Source organism: Dipodomys merriami, unplaced genomic scaffold (assembly GCF_024711535.1).
Source record: "Dipodomys merriami isolate MVZ:Mamm:240054 unplaced genomic scaffold, mDipMer1.0.p SCAF_6, whole genome shotgun sequence".
NCBI classification, from domain to species: Eukaryota; Metazoa; Chordata; class Mammalia; order Rodentia; family Heteromyidae; genus Dipodomys; species Dipodomys merriami.
Window position 1 is genome coordinate 35,084,213 of NW_027206179.1, and position 21,007 is coordinate 35,105,219.

A 21,007-nucleotide genomic window follows, 5' to 3' on the forward strand; every position below is an offset into this window, starting at 1 on the left:
AGAGGTGACCGGCCTTTCAGCTAAAGGCCCTAGGAGCTCTCTGGCGTGGCGCCACGTCTGGACAGAGACTGAGCGACAGAGAGCCATTGAGAATAGTTTCACTCACCAGAGTAGAGAAGTGGTGTGGACGTGGATGTGAAGGCCAGCAATGGTATGGATGCTCTGTGTCTGCAGCAGACAGACCAGTTCGTAAAAGGCCGTCAGAACTGTGGGTGTTCCTCAGAGCAAAAAGGGAAGAACAAACAAAAAAGGAAAAAAGGAAAAAAAACCCAGAAAGGAATCTCACCTATCATGACTTTAAGCCCTTTATCCGAGTCATGGCATTATTTATGTTAGGTTTTTAAAAAGAGGTAGCTGAGTAAGAACCATACCACGCACGTGGTATTCAGGTAAGGGGTAGGTTTATTCATTATTCTGGCTGGCACCAGGCCATCTTGGCCTTCCATGTGGCTAGGAAAGGCCCTGGAAAAACCTGGGAAAAGAGAGCTGGGAAAGAGAGAGAGCTGGGAAAGAGAGAGAGCTGGGAAAGAGAGAGAGCTGGGAAAGAGAGAGAGCTAGGAAAGAGAGAGAGCTGGGAAAGAGAGAGAGCTGGGAAAGAGAGAACTGGGAAAGAGATAGCTGGGAAAGAGCCTCTAGTATTTTTTAAAGTAGAATTTACAGTGAATTTGACAGTTTCTTTTCTTAAATTATCTTTGAATAGTTGTACAATGAGGTTGCAATTCAACATGCCAGTTTTTGAGTGCAGTGCATCTTGATCAATGTCAGCCTTTGATAATTCTCCTCCAGCCCAACCTTACTTCACTTATTTCCTCAATTTTAAATTCAGTGTATTTCAAACTAAAATGAAATGGCCAAGGGAACTTGATATTTGAGATCAAAACCAAAGAACTAATCACAATAAAGAAGTAATTACTTAGAAAAATATTCTGACATTCTACATTGCTTTTAGTATTCTCTAACTATGGTGTCTAAAAAGAATTAATTTTATGGAGCTGAATTAAATAATTGGCTGTTCAACTATAGAATGAGATTGAGTTTTTTAAAGTATGAGTATTTAAAGAAGTAATCAACTTTTTTCATACAGAATAACAATGTATCTTATATATTGTTTTCCTTTGTTAAATCAAATTTTTTGAAGTTAACAAATACAACTTCATCAAAGTATGTCTAAATAGGAACAAGCTAAATATTTAGTGTGTAGAACAAGGGTTGTTTCTAGTCAATTTAATTTCTCTTTTCTTTTCTTTTCTTTCTTTCTTTCTTTCTTTTTTTTGTCAGTTGTGGGGCCTGAACTCTGGGCCTGGGCACTGTCCCTCAGCTCTTCAGCTCAAGGCTAGTGCTCTACCACTTGAGCCACAATGCCACTTCTGGCTTTTTCTGTTTATGTGGTACTAAGGAATCGAACCCAGGGCCTCATGCATGTAAGGCAAGCATTCTACCACTGAGCCACTTTCTCCACCCTTAATTTAATTTCTCTTGTAACTTAAAAATAACCTCTTTATAGACTTTATTTTTAAAGTAGTTGTTTTGTTTTTCACTCTGAATTTTATCTAGAATATTGCCTAAAATTTGTCACAGATTGAAAAGACTTCAAGGGTATTTTCCAAGCATTGTCAATAAGCTTTTACCTTGCAAGTGTCCTTGTATTTTCTCCCATTTTTGTTTATGTATGCTTATACCTAAAATGGTATTCTTTAGAATTCCTGTTCATGTACCCTCTGCTGAACCCGGTGCTCACAGAGTATAACACATGCCTAGAGACCTCCTGGACACTGATAATATGAATTGTTTTTGGAAGCTGACACCTTTGTAGTTTATCTTATAAAGAAGAAATATACTACCCTCCTGATATTCTCAATAATAGCTGCTATGAGTAAGATTTTAAAATTGAGCTGGAGGTGTAGCTCAGGTGGTAGAAAAGCTTGCTTAGCATGCCATCGACAAAAAAGAAAAACAAAAACAAAAAAGAATTCCTTTGCAGAGACTGGTACCTTTTGAGTTTTACAGATCTATTGTTTTTAACTTAGGTCAGGATTGTTTTATGCCATATATGTCTCTGTCTACTCCTGTTCTCCCTTGACCCACTGCAATTGTGTTTTCATTCCATATACAGAAACTGCTTTGGTCAGCCTGTGACTTACCTCTTGTAAGTTCTAAATTGTCATTTTACTTGATTCATCAGCAGTATTTGACAGACCTCTGTCTTTGATCTCTTCTAGAAATATTTTCATTTGCCTAGTGGGTGTTTACAACCTCACTGACTGTTCCTTTCTAGTCTTCTTGTATGTCCTTACATATTCTTTATTCCTAGGCATACCAGGGCTTTGCTTTCCGTAGGCCTGACTCCCTAAATAGCTTATTTAGTCATAGAGTGTTACCTAATATCTATAGGCTTAATGATGTGTTCATTGTGTATTATTCACACATTCACATGTATCTTACACTTGCATAAGAAGAGGAGTTTGGTTTCTGTTAATTTTTGTATCTCATGCCTACAACAATGTCTAGTACATAATACACAGTATTCTTACATTGAATGGCTTATTTTCTGAGTCATTCATCTTTTATAAAATTCCCATGATATTGAATCAATCAAAAGTAGTACTTTTACTATACAGAGAAGTGTATGCTATCTTGTTTTTATTTCTGTAATAAGAAGTTATCTCCTTATTACTTAAATTTATTTCAGCTCAATTGGTTTAATTACCATGATTTAATTATACTGTTTTTTGAGAGATTTACATAGTACTTCTAGTTAAGTACTTCTTTTTCTGCATGGTAAATCATAAATATGTCTAACATTTTTCAGCAAGTTGTAGGGTAGTTTTTCTTTTTTTGTTTTTGTTGTGTTTGTGTTATGGACATTTTATAAACAAAATTTAATATCTCAGAAATGTCACCATAGGTCCATTCTGAGATAAAAGTATTAATGGGTCCATTCAGAAAACCAGATGACAGTAGGTTATACTGTAAGTAACCTTTCTTTTTCTTGCACTATTATTTATAGGTAAATAACAATTTACCTATAAACTTGTATTTCTAAGTAAATAATAAAATCAATGAAATTTAAGCTAAAATCTGAATTTGAAATTTGTTTTCAGTTATTTTATGTAAACTTATCCAAAAATTTAGCAGAATATAAACTATTATTAGTAATAATTTATAGTTGCATACCATTTGAAGTGCTTTGTTTTTGCTTGTGTTCTCTGCTAAATTTTTTTTTCCATTGAATCTGTGCTGCTTCTTTGCCAATGTTTTCCACTGTAGAATCTCCATCTCGCAACCTTGCTTCTCGTGAGCGCATTTACAAAAATTTTGGTGTAGCTGGGCCTGCTTCTGCTCTCTCATCTCTGTCTCACAAACTGAAGGGTGGGTATGCGTGTATCCATAGATGGGTCATTCTTAATAATAAAGAAGGTGTCAATTAAAAGAAAAAAAAGAGATGGTTCACTTCAGTCATTTTCATCCCATTCCATTTTTTAAAATTAAGATTTATTATTTTATGTTAAATTTTATGTGCTTGAGATGACTTATAATGTTCCTGTTCATATTAGAGTATAGAGTATCACACTTGCTATGTATGATTTTTTTTATCTGTGGGTTAAATATTGTTTGTGCTTACTTTTAAGCCTGTATGAAATTATAAAAAGTAAGATAGTTACAGAGAAACAAATACCTAATTTGAGGACTTAAATCATATCAGAACAAGATGATTTATATGTAATTCGTAAAGCACATGATGATCTAGACAAATGCATCATCTTATGTGAGACTTTAATTTTAAACATATTTTACTATATGTAATATAAAAAAAATTGTACCATTTTTGTTCAATTGATTTTTTTTTTTGTACCAGTCCTGGTGCTTGAACTCAGGGCCTGGGCACTGACCCTGAGCTTTTTGTGCTCAAGGCTAGTGTTCTACCACCTGGCCCACAGTGGCTTTTTACTGATAATTTGATATAAGAGTATCATGACCTGGACTTTCCTGTCTATGGTGGCTTCAAACCACAGTTCTCAATCTTAGCTTCCTGAGTAGCTAGGATTATAAGCATGAGCCACTGATGCCTGGCCACTTTAGTATTTATGAGAAATATTTTGATATGATTTTCCTTACAGTATTTTCCTAGTGACTTAATTTTAACATTTTAAGCATAGAAATATTTCAGAAAATTTAAAATATACCTTTAGTCCTTTACAGTACTGTAGATAACTGCTTAGATATGTCTTAAAGTTGTATTTCATTAAAGTGTTAAGATCCTATATTTTAAAAAAATTGTAGCAATAATTAATATACTATATAAACTTAAGTAACTAATTTATGTTTTCTTTAAAATGAGTAAAGCTGTTTATATTTTTTCTTTGACAATTAAAAGTAATACTATTAGAAAGTAAATATAGAAACAGTAAATAGTATTATTTAAGTTAATAGAACATATAGAATTTTTTGCTAAACAGTGGCATGTGATAAAGTATTATTAGCATAGTAACATAATATCAGATATATAGTACATATTATAACATGCTATATTTTAGATGGTAGATAAACAGATTATTTTCAATTTGGGCATAGAAAATTGCACAATTCAGTGGATGAATAGCTAGCATTTAGTATGTTTAGTAACATTTAATTTATTTGAATGTACTGAATTTATACTCTGTTCTGTATTATTTCTTCAAGATTTCTTTGAGGTTAGAATTTCTTTCCTATTATTGCTTAATATTTATGCATTATAAATATAGTCACCAAACTAAATTAAGTGATAAATGTGAAGTATTAAATGTGACCTGAAGGGTTCTTTTTTTTAAGCAAAGTATTTGCTTATACTTTGATATTCAAGGGCAAATACAACATGAAAATTTAGCAGTTTTTGCAAACAGGCTGTAATACTTTTGAAAGCTACACAAAGATCAACATCTTAGCATTTGGGCTTACCTCCCTTAAAAAACAACATACCCTTTTTGTTTTTAAGTACTTGGAATATATTTTGAAAAAGTATGTTTTTGTTGTTGCTGTTATTGTTTGTTTTTTCCTGGTCCTGGGGCTTGAACTCAGGACCTGGGCACTATCCCTGAGCATTTTTCTCTGAAAGCTAATGCTCTATCACTTTGAGGCACAGCGGTACTTCAGGTTTTCTGGTGGTTAATTGGACATAAGATCCTCACAGACTTTCCTGCTCAGGGTGGCTTCGAACTGTGATCCTCAGATGCCCGGCTCCTGAATAGCTAGGATGACGAGCATGAGCCACCAGTGTCTGGCTTGAAAAAGTGTTTCTGGAAAGGCTTTAGTTATGATTTGAAAGATATCTCAGGAAGGAATATTTCTGCCATTGTTTATGTACTTCAACTCAGTCATATATTTAGCTGTCATCAGTTTCAGATATTAGGAAAATCTTCCACCTATATTAGAGGAATAGAAATAAGGCATGTAAATGCCTGTGCTTTCTAACACTCTTAATATTACACACTTTTGCTCACGCATGGCAAGCAATGTTCCTAATATTTGAAGATCTCATTATCCAACATGTCAATATGTGTTCATCATTCCATTCAACAGGTTTGCAGGCTTAGGACACCAAAGAACTCATCAACTATGTCCCAATTCATAGGTATTTGTGTATAACTCCCAGATAAATTTGGTGAAAAAGTGATTTAAAATATTCCCAGCTTTTAGATCAATAATAAAAATACTCCAGTTATTTTAACATGTGATAATGTTCAAAATTAGTGACTAAGACTAGACTACCAAATACAGTTACCAATATACTTTGTTTGCAAAATTTACTCTATAAAATCAGCAACAACTGCTTAAACTACTTTTGGACAGTTTGAAAGTACTGTACTTAATTTACAAAGACCACATCTATTTATCTGTATTCTCCGAAAATAAGTTCAATATTTGGATTTTTTTCATGATTTTTCTTTTTAGTTTTCCCTTAAATGTAGCATAATCTCAAATTTATAAAAAGGACTCATAGGGCTGGGGATATAGCTCAATAGTAGAGCACTTACCTGGCATACCAAATACCTTGGGTCCAGTCTCCAGAACAAAAAGTAAAGAATACCATTTGCTAAGTTTTATGGTAGAGTATTAAAGCTCTGAATACAACAGAAGATTACATTTAGAATAGTTTTATTCATCTAAAAAACCAGAATGTTTTGTTAAACATTGGTATGTAACAAATGATGTACTCAGTTTCCTCAGTGTGCTCTATCTGCCCTTTTCCCATACCCATTATTTGCCATATCCATTATTCCATTGCAAAATTATCCAGCTTGCATCAAATGCTTACCCAACAATTACTATCACCTTTGCCCTGTCACCTTAGGAGCCATAATGAAAAAAGCAAAATGCTTGGGAACAGTACATGAAAAATATTCAACAAATTGTATTCCAAGACCCTTTCTTAACATTAAGTACATCATTAAAGAGTAACAGACAAAAACCTGTCCAAGAGGACCTTCATGAGGAAGACAAATCCTATAACACTACTATCTTAACATATGCAAATTCACACAGTAAACAGAATCATTTTTTATATCTAATTTGTTCTGAGAGAGAGAGAGAGAGAGAGAGAGGAAAAGAGGGAGGTGCAATTATAGCCAGTTAACAAATTTATCTTTTTGTCTAGGCATCCTCTTTCCAAAATATACATAATCCAACAAGGTTTATGGTTTTCAGTTTTTAATAAATTTAGTCAGTTTTCTTTTTTTTCCTGACAACAATATCAATTACAGTAAGAGTAGGTGTTTTTATTTTTAAGGAGGCTAGATAAACAGCCTGGCTCTAATTACTCAGAGGAAAGTGTAAAGAATGTTAATCAGGAAGGACAGACATTTAAGTGATTGACAGGATGCCAAAACAAATTGGTATTTGTGTAGGATTATCTACTGTTTCACCTGTTTCACTTTAGAAAAGGGAGAACTTTTTTTTTTCTTTTTTGTCATTCTTTAGATTTAGCTCACAATTCAGATTTTGACTACTCCTTCTGAAATCCTAACATTACTGTTCTTTACAGGGTCTATAAGCTCAGTGAGCTAATCATCTAAGTTTACCAAACTTTGAATACAGCAGGTTTATATACAAGTCTTCCTGAAAATTGAGTAATAGTTTTAGAAAATTTATGTGTTGATTATAAATAATTTAATCCAGTCTCCTGAGTAGCTTTAAGCCTAATTGTATTCTGTTTGTATATTTGAAAACAATAAAGGTATAAATACAATTCTCGAATTCAGTAACATCTATGCCTTTACCTTAAGAATGTTAGATTTCACTCAATTGGAAATTTATTGTGCTTACTTCATGTGAAAATATACATTTTTATACTTTCTCATTTTAAAGCCAGTAATTCTTTTTTATTCTCTTTCTAGTCCCCCATTAACCCTAATTAGATGTTCTATGGCTTAAATTCATATGCCATACTAGTTCATAAGAACAATTTATTCTCTCTGTTTTGCCTTCTATGTAACTCTAATAGTAGTTGTATAATGATATAGTATGGGAAATATTACTCTTTTTGATTCTTAAGGGTTTTTTATTTATGACAAGCAATAGAAATGTTGTAGCTTTATGTTTTTAATTTTAGTGTTTACTGACTAAATTTTCAGTAAGTTACTATTTATTAACAAGTTTCACTATGAAATGGACCACGCAGGTGACCGAGGAAATGTGTCAACATCTTCTAGACCAGTGTCTACACCAGGAAAATCTGAACTGTCGTCTAAACATAGCAGATCACTTAAACCCGATGGACGGATGAGCAGGACTAATGCTGACCAGAAGAAGCCAAGGGGGACAGAAGGTTTATCCGCTAGTGAGTCCCTCATGTTAAAATCTGATGCTGCAAAACTGAGGTCAGATTCCCATAGCAGATCATTATCTCCCAACCATAACACCCTGCAGACACTGAAGTCCGATGGGAGAATGTCTTCTAGCTTCAGAGCTGAATCCCCAGGACCAGGTTCTCGGTCATCATCTCCTAAGCCAAAGACTCTCTCAGCAAACAGATCTAGCCCTTCTGGTGCTAGTTCTCCACGCTCCTCATCACCACAAGATAAAAATCTACCTCAAAAAAGCACCACTCCTGTTAAGACAAAACTTGAACCTCCTCGGGAACGTTCCAAATCAGACTCTTATACACTTGATCCAGATACTCTCCGCAAGAAGAAAATGCCCCTCACAGAACCACTTAGGGGGCGATCTACATCACCAAAACCAAAATCAGTACCAAAGGATTCTAAAGAGTCTCCTGGATCTGAAAACAGAGCTCCTTCTCCCCACGTGGTACAGGAAAACCTTCATAGTGAGGTAGTTGAAGTCTGCACTTCAAGTACTTTAAAAACAAATAGTCTAACAGATAGTACCTGTGATGAAAGCAGCGAATTTAAGAGCGTGGATGAAAGTTCAAATAAGGTTCATTTCAGCATAGGAAAAGCTCCATTGAAAGATGAACAGGAAATGAGAGCATCCCCCAAAATAAGTCGAAAATGTGCTAATAGGCACACCAGGCCCAAAAAAGAAAAATCTAGTTTTCTTTTTAAAGGAGATGGATCCAAACCTTTGGAGCCAGCCAAACAAGCCATGTCTCCATCAGTAGCTGAGTGTGCCAGAGCAGTCTTTGCCTCTTTCCTGTGGCATGAAGGCATAGTGCATGATGCAATGGCTTGTTCTTCTTTCTTAAAATTTAATCCTGAACTTTCCAAAGAGCATGCTCCTATAAGGAATAGTTTGAATAGCCAACAGCCCACAGAGGAAAAGGAAATCAAGTTGAAAAACAGACACTCATTGGAAATATCATCTGCTCTGAATATGTTTAATATTGCACCTCATGGACCAGATATATCTAAGATGGGAAGCATCAACAAAAACAAGGTGTTGTCTATGCTTAAGGAACCACCTCTTCATGAGAGATGTGAGGATGGCAAAACCGAAGCCACTTTTGAGATGTCCATGCACCACCCAGTAAAATCTAAGTCTCCTCTTCCCTTAACTTTACAACACTTAGTGGCTTTTTGGGAAGATATTTCTTTGGCTACTATCAAAGCTGCTTCCCAGAATATGATTTTTCCAAGTCCTGGTTCCTGTGCAGTCCTTAAAAAGAAAGAGTGTGAAAAAGAGAACAAAAAAGCCAAAAAGGAAAAAAAGAAAAAAGAAAAGACAGAAGTTAGGCCCAGAGGCAATTTGTTTGGTGAGATGGCTCAGCTGGCAGTAGGGGGACCAGAGAAAGATACCATCTGTGAGCTGTGTGGAGAATCACATCCTTACCCAGTGACCTATCATATGAGACAAGCTCATCCAGGTAAATCATGTTGATAGATTGGTAGATAGATAGATAGAACTTTATTTTTAGTGAACTATATTATTTCTGTGAGTTAGGTCAACGTATTAGTATTAGAAAGTATTAGAAAATAGTTACCCACAATTTATATCATATCTTTAAAGTACATTATCAGAGTAGTTGATCTTTTGGAAAAATAGAGAAATTTGGTGCTAGTTCAATATAGTAAAAAGTATACTAAGTTTTACATTACAAATTATATTACTAGGCAAATGCTTTACCACTTGAACAGCCAGCCCAGAAATATTTCTTATTTTTTAAAAATGTTTTATTTGGTACCCGAGAATGCTTTTAAGGTTTTGTACAGTAGAAGGAATGACATGTCCAAACAGATCAGATCCCGTGTTAGAACTTCAATTTTAGTGTTTTCCAGTTTGAAGTTACAAGTAGAATGAATTATGCCTATTTTTTGTGGGGATTTTCCTATGGAAAATCTAATAAAATCTGTCATTTTATTAGAAGACAGTATTCTAGATAACTATAAGTATTTTTATAACATAAAATATTTCAAAATTCATCTAAAACATGGTTAAATTCTTTTCTTTCTATAATTCATTCCCCAGATGTCCTATAAATATAGGATTCCTGAAAATTTACCTTTTTTTTTTTTTTTTTTGGTCTGTCATGGGGCTTGAACTCTGGACCTGTGTGCTATCCCTCAGCTCTTTAGCTCAAGGCTAGCACTCTATACTTGAGCCACAGCAGCACTTTCCTGCCTGGGCTGGCTTTGAATCTTGATCCTCAGATCTCAGCCTCCTGAGTAGTGAGGATTACAGGCATGAGCCACTGGCACCCGGCTATCATTCTTATATAAGATTTCGTATTTGTCTATTTTCATTTACATTCTTAAGTAATTCTAAAGATATCACATCTTATACTTTTCTTAATCTGCTTATTAGAAATAAAGCATCTCTGATATTTTGAATATCATTTAACTGGTTGTTTTCCAGCCAAGCATGCTATTTTTCTGATAATCACCTGAAAAAAGAAAATGAAATTTTCGTTTTAGTATTTTGCTTGCTTTACGAAAGCAAATCTGTCAAAACACATAAAGTATTAAATGAAGTTTTTAAATTATCATTCAAGGTTGTGGCCGTTATGCTGGTGGGCAAGGTTACAACAGCATCGGACATTTTTGTGGAGGATGGGCTGGTAACTGTGGTGATGGTGGCATAGGAGGAAGCACTTGGTACCTGGTGTGTGATCGCTGCAGAGAAAAATACCTCCGTGAAAAACAAGCTGCTGCAAGGGAGAAGGTATTTTTATTCTACCTCGGGGATATGGATGTACTTTGATACTAATGATATGGATATACTTTGTAAGAATCTCTATAATCATATTATTAAATCAGTTGACTTCAAATAGTCATTTAAATAAGCATTTATATTAAAAAATAATATTTAACTTTGCTATTTGTACTAGTCAACTAATTTTAATTAAACAGTAAATTAGTAGTACAAAACAATTGAATTATATGCCTTACTGACATGTTAGTTTTGTAATTTTTTATTATTAGTTGCTCATTGTTATATATTATCTAAACATACATAAATTCCACTCTTCCCCTTTATCTTCCTTCTACTTTTGTGACTGTTGTTTCTCTATTCTTTATCTTCTGTCTCTTTTCTGTAACACCTAATTATAGTGTAGGAGTCACAGAAACTGAAGATCATTCCCACTAGTGATATACTACATCATACTCTTGCTGAAATCCTCCCTCCCCTTCATTACTCTGGTATTTGTGATTGTATTTAAATTTAAGTAGTAAGGTTTTAAGTTTCCCCAAGGAAAGAGAAGAACAGTTTTTGTTCAATGTAAAATAGTTTTTAATCAGTTCAGGTGAAACATGAAGTAAACGCTGTTTCAGCAATCACTATTATTACTTCACAATATTTCTAGATATCACTTTTTGGCCTTTTGACTAAGATCAAGTAAAATAGTTTAAATAGTTTAAAATAGTTATAGAATGTTCAAGAATTTGTATTAATACTTAAAGGATCATTTTTTCTATTAAGTAGAAAATGGTCACTTCAGTTCTTTTGCTACCAGGTAAAACAGTCTCGGAGAAAGCCAATGCAAGTGAAGACCCCACGAGCCTTGCCCACTATGGAAGCCCACCAGGTGATCAAAGCCAATGCCCTATTTCTGCTGTCCCTGAGCAGTGCAGCAGAACCAAGCATCCTGTGCTACCACCCTACAAAATCATTCCCGTCACAGCTGCCCAGTGTGAAAGAGGGTATTTCTGAGGATCTTCCTGTGAAAATGCCTTGTCTTTACCTGCAGACACTAGCTAGGTAATAATACTGCATCCTTCTTGTTTTTAATCACTTTTTGAATTAATTGATTGATTTTATAAAGTAGGTCAGTATTCCTCTGACTACCCACACTTCATTAGGTGTGGTATGTACTAAAGAAACCTTATTTTCTAAGTTATCTTGGCTAACACGTGTCTACTAAGATATACATTTTATTGTTATGGTTATCTCCTGTAAAAAACTTAATAAAATTGTGTTTTTACTATCCAATATATATCTCAGAATATAAGACTATAGCTATATTCTTTTTGTTCTCTGATAAGTTGACTTCAGTTTATTAGTAATGGGAAATACTAAAATGAAAAATAAGTGATGTTTCCTGTTACAGTCTTCCTTTAAAAAGAAAATTATTCAGCCAGGCAATTTGAGATCTGAGGATTACAGTTCAAAGCCAGCCTGTGCAGGAAGGTCTGAAACTCTCTCTCATCTCAAACAAACCACCAAAAAGCTGGAAATGGAACTGTGACTCAAGTGATAGAGTACCAACCTTGAGCAAAAGGCTTTGGACCAGCATTCAGGCCTTCAGTTCATGCCCCAGTACTACTGGCCAAAAAACAAAAACAAAAAACCATAAAATTTTACACCTGTATTTTTAGCCTATATGTTCATACATTGTATATTATACTAACATGTGTCAAAACAATCTTTCTCATTCCAAATTCTTCTTTATTAGCTGATAAATGAACTTCTCTAGATATTGCCTATTGGTAGAGTTTGCTAATTAATTGTTCTGTTCCATATGTAAAAGTGCTAACTTCTTTAAGTAGTAGAATTATATGGTTTTAAAAATGTTTGTGTATATTTAAAAATGCTTGCATAGGGTAAGTTACAAAGGAAAATGGGAATGTGAGACTGAGGTGGAAATTATCAGCTATGCCAAATCCCACATATCTTTAGCTTCAGTTAAAGTACTGACTGGACTTTTTTAGACTACTAGACCTTTTTATTCTAGTTTGAAAAAGAATGAATCAGACCGTCATACATGTGAGAAAGTGATAACAGAGTTGTAAATCTTATAGTTTTAGCTCGCTTGGGAATAGAAATCCAAGTGACTGCCTATATTTCAGCAGTCTATGCAAACATTATGAGCCTGCAGCATAGCTATGATGATAGGGAATGTGAAGCGGGAGTGGTTTTGATAGGAAACCTGGTGTCATAAGCTTAAGTCACGCATTACTCTGAGATATTCTAGCCTAAGGATCTGGACAGTTGATGGGATCACTCGCCTAACACTGGAAGATGGAAATGTTCTTGAAAGAAAAGAAAATGAGTTCTATTTTGGGTTTGACATGTTTGTGGCACCTGGAATATGTATGTGTAAAGTCCTCAGACTTTTAATTCCACCTATATACATCTGATCATTTTAATACTTCACTTTTACTTTTTGACTTTCAAGTGCTGCTTTGTCTTTTACAAAAGATACTTTAAAAAGGAGAAGACCTATATTGCCATCATATTCTTTAAGTTCTTGGGTTTGATTTAATGCAGGCATCATCATGAAAATTTTGTGGGCTATCAAGATGACAACCTATTCCAGGATGAAATGAGATATCTACGTTCAACATCTGTACCTGCCCCATACATATCAGTAACTCCTGATGCAAGCCCCAATGTATTTGAAGAGCCTGAGAGTAATATGAAATCTATGCCACCAAGGTATTTTACTTCCCTTCTCTTTGTTGAATAGCCAGTGTTTGGTGGAAGAATAACTTTGAACTAGAAACAAATTATCTAGAAGTTCTTTAATGCAGCCTTCCATCTCAGGTGAAAGTTGAGATAAGTCAGCTCTGCTTACTTACTATTGAAACAATATACATATACATGAGTAAAGTGTCCTTGATGGGAGAAACATTAGTTGGAAAGAAAAGATCAACTAATGATATAAAGAAAGGTTAAATGATGTTATGATGTTATATTATTTAGTACTGCATTTGATCAGAATAGAAAAGTTGACTTTGAAGCAGCATAGACATTAGAAACCCTAGTACAAAAACATTGTAACTTGGATGGTTCCTTATAATGTTCCTGACTTGAGTATGGTAAGATGAAACCATAAATCAAGCACCTCTGGAACTTTTAGAGAAGAGCCAAATATGCAAAGATAGTCTCTTTGTGATATTGAGAAGCCAATACATTTAGTATAGATTTCAGCCTTGTTTATGGAATTACATTACATTGGTAAAGACTATGAGAAAGCTGGGCTCCGGTGGCTCACACCTGTAATCTTAGCTACTCAGGAGGCTGTGATCTGAGGATTACCATTCAAAGCCAGCCTGGGCAGGAAAGTCTGTGAGACATTTATCTCCAATAAACCACTAGAAAACCAGAAGTGTTGCTGTGGCTCAAGTGGTAGAGTACTAGCCTTGAGCTGAAGAGTGCAAGGACAGTGCCCAAGCCCAGAGTTCAAGCCCCACAATGGACCAAAAAAAAGAGTATGAGAAAGGATGAAAAAAGTGTGCGTTGTTGACTAACTTTATAATGACAAAGATAAATTTAAGATGACAACAAAATTTCTAGCATGAATAAATGTGAACTTGTATCATTAGAAAAGAAAATATTTACTAAAAGAAGAAAAAAACATTCTTACTAAGATATGCCATATATATAGTAAGAAACTAAAGTAATGAACACTTTAAGCATAATAGAACTTACATATTCCAATTCATTTCTTGAATTATTTATAATTTTACCCCTCATCATTATTCATCATTGGGGAATTTGTTTGTTTGGTTGAGTTTGGTTTCTGTTAATTTTTTTCTCCAAAGAGTATAACATAGCACTTTATATCTTTCTAAAGATATCTCTAAAGGAGACACACACACACACACACATATATATATATGTATATATATATATATATATATATATACACACACACATATATATTTCTTAACAAGGATTACAATCCATTTGGAGACTAGTCTGAAGTGTATGATTCCTTAGTGATTATTACCCTCTAGAATCACAATCAAGTAATATGAACTTCAAGTTAAAAGTAGTGAGATAAAGCTATAGTAGAGAATTTTTCCATTCCAAGTTCCCAATGAAGTTTTAAAATTGTATTAATAACCAAAATATACCAAGAAAAATTATTCAAATCAGCTCATACAAGGTGCTACACATTTCTAACGGTGAAAAGAAAAAAAAATGAAAAGAAACCACTCTGAAAACATTACAGGATGAAATAGAAGAAACCCTAGGTCTCCTTGGCTCAGGCCGAAATTTTCTGAATAGAGACCCGGAAACACAACAAATCAAAGAAAGGTTGGACAAGTGGGATTGCATAAAGTTGCAGAGCTTCTGCAGGGCAAATGACATAGCTAGCAAGATCAATAGAAAGCCCACGGATTGGAAGAAGATCTTTACTAGCCATACAACGGACAAGAGTCTCATATCTAAAATATACTTGGAACTCAAAAAATTAAACCCCCCAACAACAAATCCTCAAAGAAACAACTGCCCAATAAATAAGTGGGCTAAAGACTTAAAGAGAAGCTTCTCTGAAGAAGAAAGAAGGATGGCCAATAGACACATGAAGAAATGTTCAACATCCCTAGCCATAAAAGAAATGCAAATCAAAACAACATTGAGATATCACCTCACCCCAGTTAGAATGGCAAAAATCAAGAACTCTAACAACAACAGATGCTGGAGGGGATGTGGACAGAAAGGAACCTTACTTCATTGTTGGTGGGAATGTAAACTTGTTCAACCACTTTGGAAAGCAGTATGGAGGTTCCTCAAAAGACTTCACATAGAGCTCCCCTATGACCCAGCAATCCCACTTTTGGGCATTTACCCAAATGTTTACAAACAAGACCACACTAAGGCTACCAGCACAACTATGTTTATTGCAGCATTATTTACCATAGCTAAGATATGGAACCAACCCAGATGCCCTTCAGTAGATGAATGGATCAAGAAAATGTGGTATATATACACAATGGAATTCTATGCCTCCATCAGAAAGAATGACATTGCCCCATTTGTTAGGAAATGGAAAAACAAGAAAAAATTATATTAAGTGAAGTAAGCCAGGCCCAAAGAAACATAGGTCCCATGGTTTCCCTTATTTGCAATATCTAGTATATGTATGAGTCAAGCGGAAAAGGTCAGATAATGTGATGTCAGGAAAATGAACCCTTAGATATGTATTTTAATGTTTTTTTCTTTCATGCATGTGTTTCTAATGCATTTATAAGATTATCTCTTTGTTGCTTTGTATGTCCCTCCCCCACAGTATAACCCCTGCTTTCACTATATTTGATGTCAGTATAACTTGTGGAGGAGATGGGGAAAAACCAGTTGTTTAAGGATACAGGTAGACCTGTTGCAACAATGAGAAGTACAAGTTGTCATGTCCAAAACGAGCTTTACAATGTCGGTGCGGGGGGGGGGGGGGGGGAGGGGGGAGGGGGGAAGGGGAAGAAGGAGGATTGGGATTGGGGGGGGAGGGGGGAGGCTGGGAAGGGATGTGAAGGGTAAACAAAGGAGGAGGCTGCAATGCTTGGTAAGAAATGTACGCATTATCCTGCCCATGTAATTGTAACCCCTCTGTACAGTATGTTCACAAATAAAATTAAATTAAATTTAAAAAAATGAAAAGAAACAAACTACTAAAAAGCAGATAACCTTCAGATAATAAAAAAATAGATCTAGGAGATGATGATGAATGTAAACCTTCCAGTGTATGTATGCAACTATCCATCTCTCAGACCACAAAAGAAAATGTAAACTTGGAGGGAATTGTTTCCTTGCTGCAGCAGGACAGCAGTTGATGAAGCACAGTGACCAGTTAAGGTCCCATGGATTGATATGACAGACTGATTCCTGATATAGAAGGCAAATAAAAATCTCTAGTTATCCTTGGGAAGGTAATAAAATAGGTGTCAAGTGTGGTGAGAAAAGAACTTGAGGGAAATCCTCAGCTGCATCATCAGAACAAGCCAAAGAACTAAATAGAGGTGCCTGCTTTAAGCATTAGCAAAATGAAAACAGCATATCCTTCAAAAGTAGATGAGAAACACAGTCTGAAAGAAAACTCATCTAAAAGCAAGACAATTCCTAGAATGTTCTGTAGTATGGGAAAAATTTGATGACATAAATTTAATAAAAATTCTAATGTGTAAGTGAGATAAAAGAACTAAGTAAAAAACTACATTACAAAGCTAAGGGGACAGACCAAAGACCAACACAACACCATTATAAAACTAAAAAATTAGAACTATTTAGATCAGTGAGTTGAATTATTGATGTGAAGTAAATATTTGCAGTGATCCTATGAAAAAATAAGCTCACAGTAAAATGATACTGAATTAAATTAGCAGAATTTTACAACAGATAAGATTTCTCTCTCTCTCTCTCTCTCTCTCTCTCTCTCTCTCTCTCTCTCTCTCTCTCTCTCTCTCTCTCTCTCTCTCAATGTTGTTTTCTGTTTTTGGTTCCACTATGGCATGAACCTCTAGCCTCACACATGCTGAGCAAGTCTTATACCACTTGAGCTAAGCCCTCATCCAAGAAATACTTTCAAGTTACTGGCACTCCAAGTTAAACCACGAGTTTTTCAAGTACATGAGAAAGGAAAAGCAAGTCATCATGTAAAATGAAAGTTACACTGAAATCAGACTTTTTAAATCATAATTTTATGTGAAAGGAAAAAATATAAAGCTCTAAAAAGTTTCATCCATTGTTAGATATGTTAATCATATATTGAAAGATATGCTAACACATAAAAGATCTTGAGAACATTAACACATGTGTTCCCATATCACAATTTATTAGAAAATATTCTTTCATAAAATCCATGATTAATTCTGAATTAATCACGTAAACCAAATGATTAATGAAAAATACTTTTAAAAGAGTAAACAGTAGGTCATAAAAAATAAAATGTACCAGAGAAAGCATGTCTGATGTTCACATGGTCCTAAAGAAAATATTCAGGTATTTTATATTCAGCTGCATTCTCAGGCATCAAATAGCAGCAGGAATGTATGAATGAATGAATGAGTGAATGAATGAATCTTTTTTCTTTTTTTTTCTTTTCTTTTGCCTTCCTTTTCTTTCCTTTTCCTGCCTTCCCTCCTATCTAATAGTACTGGGTTTTGAACTCAAAGACTTGTGCCTTCTGGGCAGGAGCTCTACCACTGAGCCATGCTTCCAGTCTTTTTTGCACTGGGCATTTAGATAAAAGATCTTAATTTCTGCCTAGGTTCATACTTTCTGGACCATGATCCACCTATTTTGTGCTACCTGTTGTGGCTGAGATGGAAGGTATGTGCCACCACTACCAACTTCTTTTTCTCAGATGGTGTTTTATAGACTTTTTTGGCTTTGGCTGGCCTCAAACCATTATCCTCTTGATCTCAGCCTCCCAAGTAGCTAGAAATACAGGCATGAGCCATTGGCATCAGCTCTTTATTGTTTAAAAAAAAGCCTCTCTTTTTTTCTTTTTATTTCCTTTAAGTAGTTGAACAAATGAGTTTCCACTTAACAAGATAGTTTATGAATTCAATATATCTTGGTCAGTATCACCCTTTTCAACATTTTCGCTCATCCTTCCCCTAGCACCCCTTTTCTCTTTTTAGTTTTGTAGGGTATACACTGGATTCTTGAGTGAATTCTCCCCCTCTTCTCTTCTTCATTCCTCTGTCCCTTTCCCCTTGATTCTACCATACCCTTTTGAATACCTGCTTCTTGGTGTTTCGTTTTGCCAGACTTTGATTTTGCCTCTCTAAGGAATTACATTATTTGAGATCTCCCTTGAATCTACAGTATTTCAGTTAATATGCATATCACCCACCATATTTACTTGTAAGTTCATAACTAAATCTAACTTCCACATATAAGGGAAAACATGCATCTTTTGTCTCTCTGGTCCTAACTAACAATTTTTTCCAGGTCCTTTTCTTTACAAATGATACAATATTTTATTTGTAATGAATGAGTAAAATTCCATTGTGAATATAAACCATATTTTTTGATTCATTCATCCACTGAGGAGCATCTTGACAAATCAAGTTATTTTATAAGATGATGAATAATGAATCTATTAAAACACTGGCTCTCTACCAGGCGTAATAATTGCCTCTCGGCTATCATTTGAACATATTTGGACATTTTTTGTTTGTCACAACTGAGCTAGTTCAAATGGCATCCTAATGGGTAGAAAGCAGTATTGTTCAATAAGACAGTTCTCACAACAAGGAATTATTATTTGGCCCAAAGTAGACAAGAATGACTTAATGATGATCTCCCTAGGTTTTCTTATGTTGCTTGAATTTTTTATGAGCATTATCTTATTTCTATAAAAAAAAACTCATCTTTTTCAAATTGTCTAGTGAAAAAAATTGTGTAGTGATTCTTCTTATGTTGATTGAAAACCATCTGTTAAACAGAATAGTAACACTATATATAAAATGAATTCAGTTACTATGTATCCAGTGTTTGTATAACCCCAAATTGTTACCCAGGTACATTTACCCTCGTTTAATGTGCAGCTCTTCGATTCTTATATTTTTCTCAAAGAATAGTGTTCATTGTCTTAGATAGAGTAAAAAACCCACTCAGGGAGTTAGCCACTTGTTAGAAAATATGTAAATTTTACGGAAGGACATGTATTTGAAAGTTGGTGTGAGTGCTGGAAGAAAATAACTCTAGATCCCATGGTGACAAAAATGTCCCATTTAAAATGAGGTAGGTGACAGAAAAAGAAAAGAACAGCTTGCAAATTTGTCAAAGCAGAAAGGTAAGATGATTTTCTTTTTTTATACAGTGTCACAAGAAAGGAAGTTGTAACCTTTTAAATGTTTTAAATATTATTATAAATGGAAAAGCTATTAGTTTCCTTACACTTGAAAGTCACTGTGTCGTTATGTTTCGTAAGTATAATTACAATGCTGGAGTAGCAGTGATCTTAGCAAGGCTGTGGGACCAGCCCTTCCCAAAAGTGATCCTCAAGCACCAAAAGAAAACCAAGTTTTACTTTATGTTGAATTAGCAGTCTTCCTGTACATATCTAATTTTTCTGTTCAACGAATTTATGATTACATATGCCTAATAAGGCATATTCCTGACTATCATGGCTTACTGCTTTTGATCCCATAAGTTGTGTAGGACATTTCATAACTTTTTTAATATTTAAAATACAAAGTAAGTTTGAGAAAACCACAAATTAAAAAAAAAACAATTCTGAGATCAATCAAAATGTAACTATTTGAAAAGATAAGATTTTAATTTCAAGTAGGATTCTTAAGTTGTTTTGGTGCATGTTTCCCCATATGGAATTTACATGCAAATATTTGAGTAGTTTAAGTACAATTGTATTTCATTCATTTTTTTTCTTTTAAGTTTTTACCAGTTTTCCACCTGTTTTCTTGCTCCTTCTGCAGTTTGGAAACTAGTCCTATAACTGATAGTGATCTGGCAAAGAGAACTGTTTTCCAAAGATCATACTCAGTTGTTGCTTCTGAATATGACAAACAACACTCCATCTTACCTGCACGTGTTAAAGCCATCCCTAGAAGAAGAGTTAACAGTGGAGACACGGGTAAGTACATAGTTAAAAAGACAAGTGAGTATTCAACTATTAAATATAAAAAACTATGTTCTATGCCAATAATCTAGGATTTGAAGGGATGGGAATGGATTAACTTCCACTTTGTTTTAGACAGAACTTCTGTGTGATCCAGCCATAAATGTGCCTTTCTAAATTTTGCATCTCAATAACAAGCAACATCAAGAGAATAAATTTATCTTTACAGTCTTACATGTTAAATGTTTAAGGCAACTTTGTTACCAATTATCCCTTCCATTTAAGCTTCAATGAACCAGAAGTTGCAATAGTTTACACACACATTTATCTTCCTATTCCTATTAAAAAATAAAACTTGTATGAAAAGATAAAACGTTTACAGGTGCTGGGCACTGGCGGCTCACTCCTGTAATCCTAGCTACTCAGGAGGGTAAGAGCTGAGGATCAGGTTCAAAGCCAGCCCGAGCAGGAAAGTCCCTGAGAATCTTATGTCCAATTAACCACCAGAAAACTGGAAGTGGTACTGTGGCTCAAGTGGTAGAGTGTTAGCCTTGAGCTGAAATGCTGAGGGACAGTGCCCAGGCCCAGAGTCAATCCCACAAGTCACCAAAAACAAACAAAAAAAAACTTTTACAGGTACTATCACTCTGAATACATATAAAACTTTGGCAATATAAGTATTCTTAAGAAATTCTTAATTTGGGCCAATTACTATCAACAGCTTCATATTTGAGCTGAAGATTTACCTCACAAATAATTAAAGAAGCTCAATAGAATAAGATAATATGGTGATCCACTTACTAAAATGTCAATTTCACATTA

At 34.6% G+C, this 21,007-nt stretch overlaps 1 protein-coding gene across 14 annotated transcripts in view; it reads left to right on the plus strand.

The window, feature by feature from the left end:
- Mycbp2 (MYC binding protein 2) overlaps positions 1-21,007 on the plus strand; it is a 242,592-nt gene that overhangs the window by 174,797 nt on the left and 46,788 nt on the right. For 8 of the 14 annotated variants that reach the window (XM_070002776.1, XM_070002777.1, XM_070002780.1 and 5 more), the window contains 6 exons: positions 3,268-3,369; positions 7,655-9,298; positions 10,424-10,593; positions 11,387-11,631; positions 13,141-13,308; positions 20,043-20,200. In XM_070002776.1, the coding sequence (XP_069858877.1) occupies positions 3,268-3,369; positions 7,655-9,298; positions 10,424-10,593; positions 11,387-11,631; positions 13,141-13,308; positions 20,043-20,200 (2,487 nt within the window). The remainder of the gene's footprint in view (positions 1-3,267; positions 3,370-7,654; positions 9,299-10,423; positions 10,594-11,386; positions 11,632-13,140; positions 13,309-20,042; positions 20,201-21,007) is intronic. The other 6 variants (XM_070002783.1, XM_070002787.1, XM_070002786.1 and 3 more) reach the window with 1 other exon arrangement.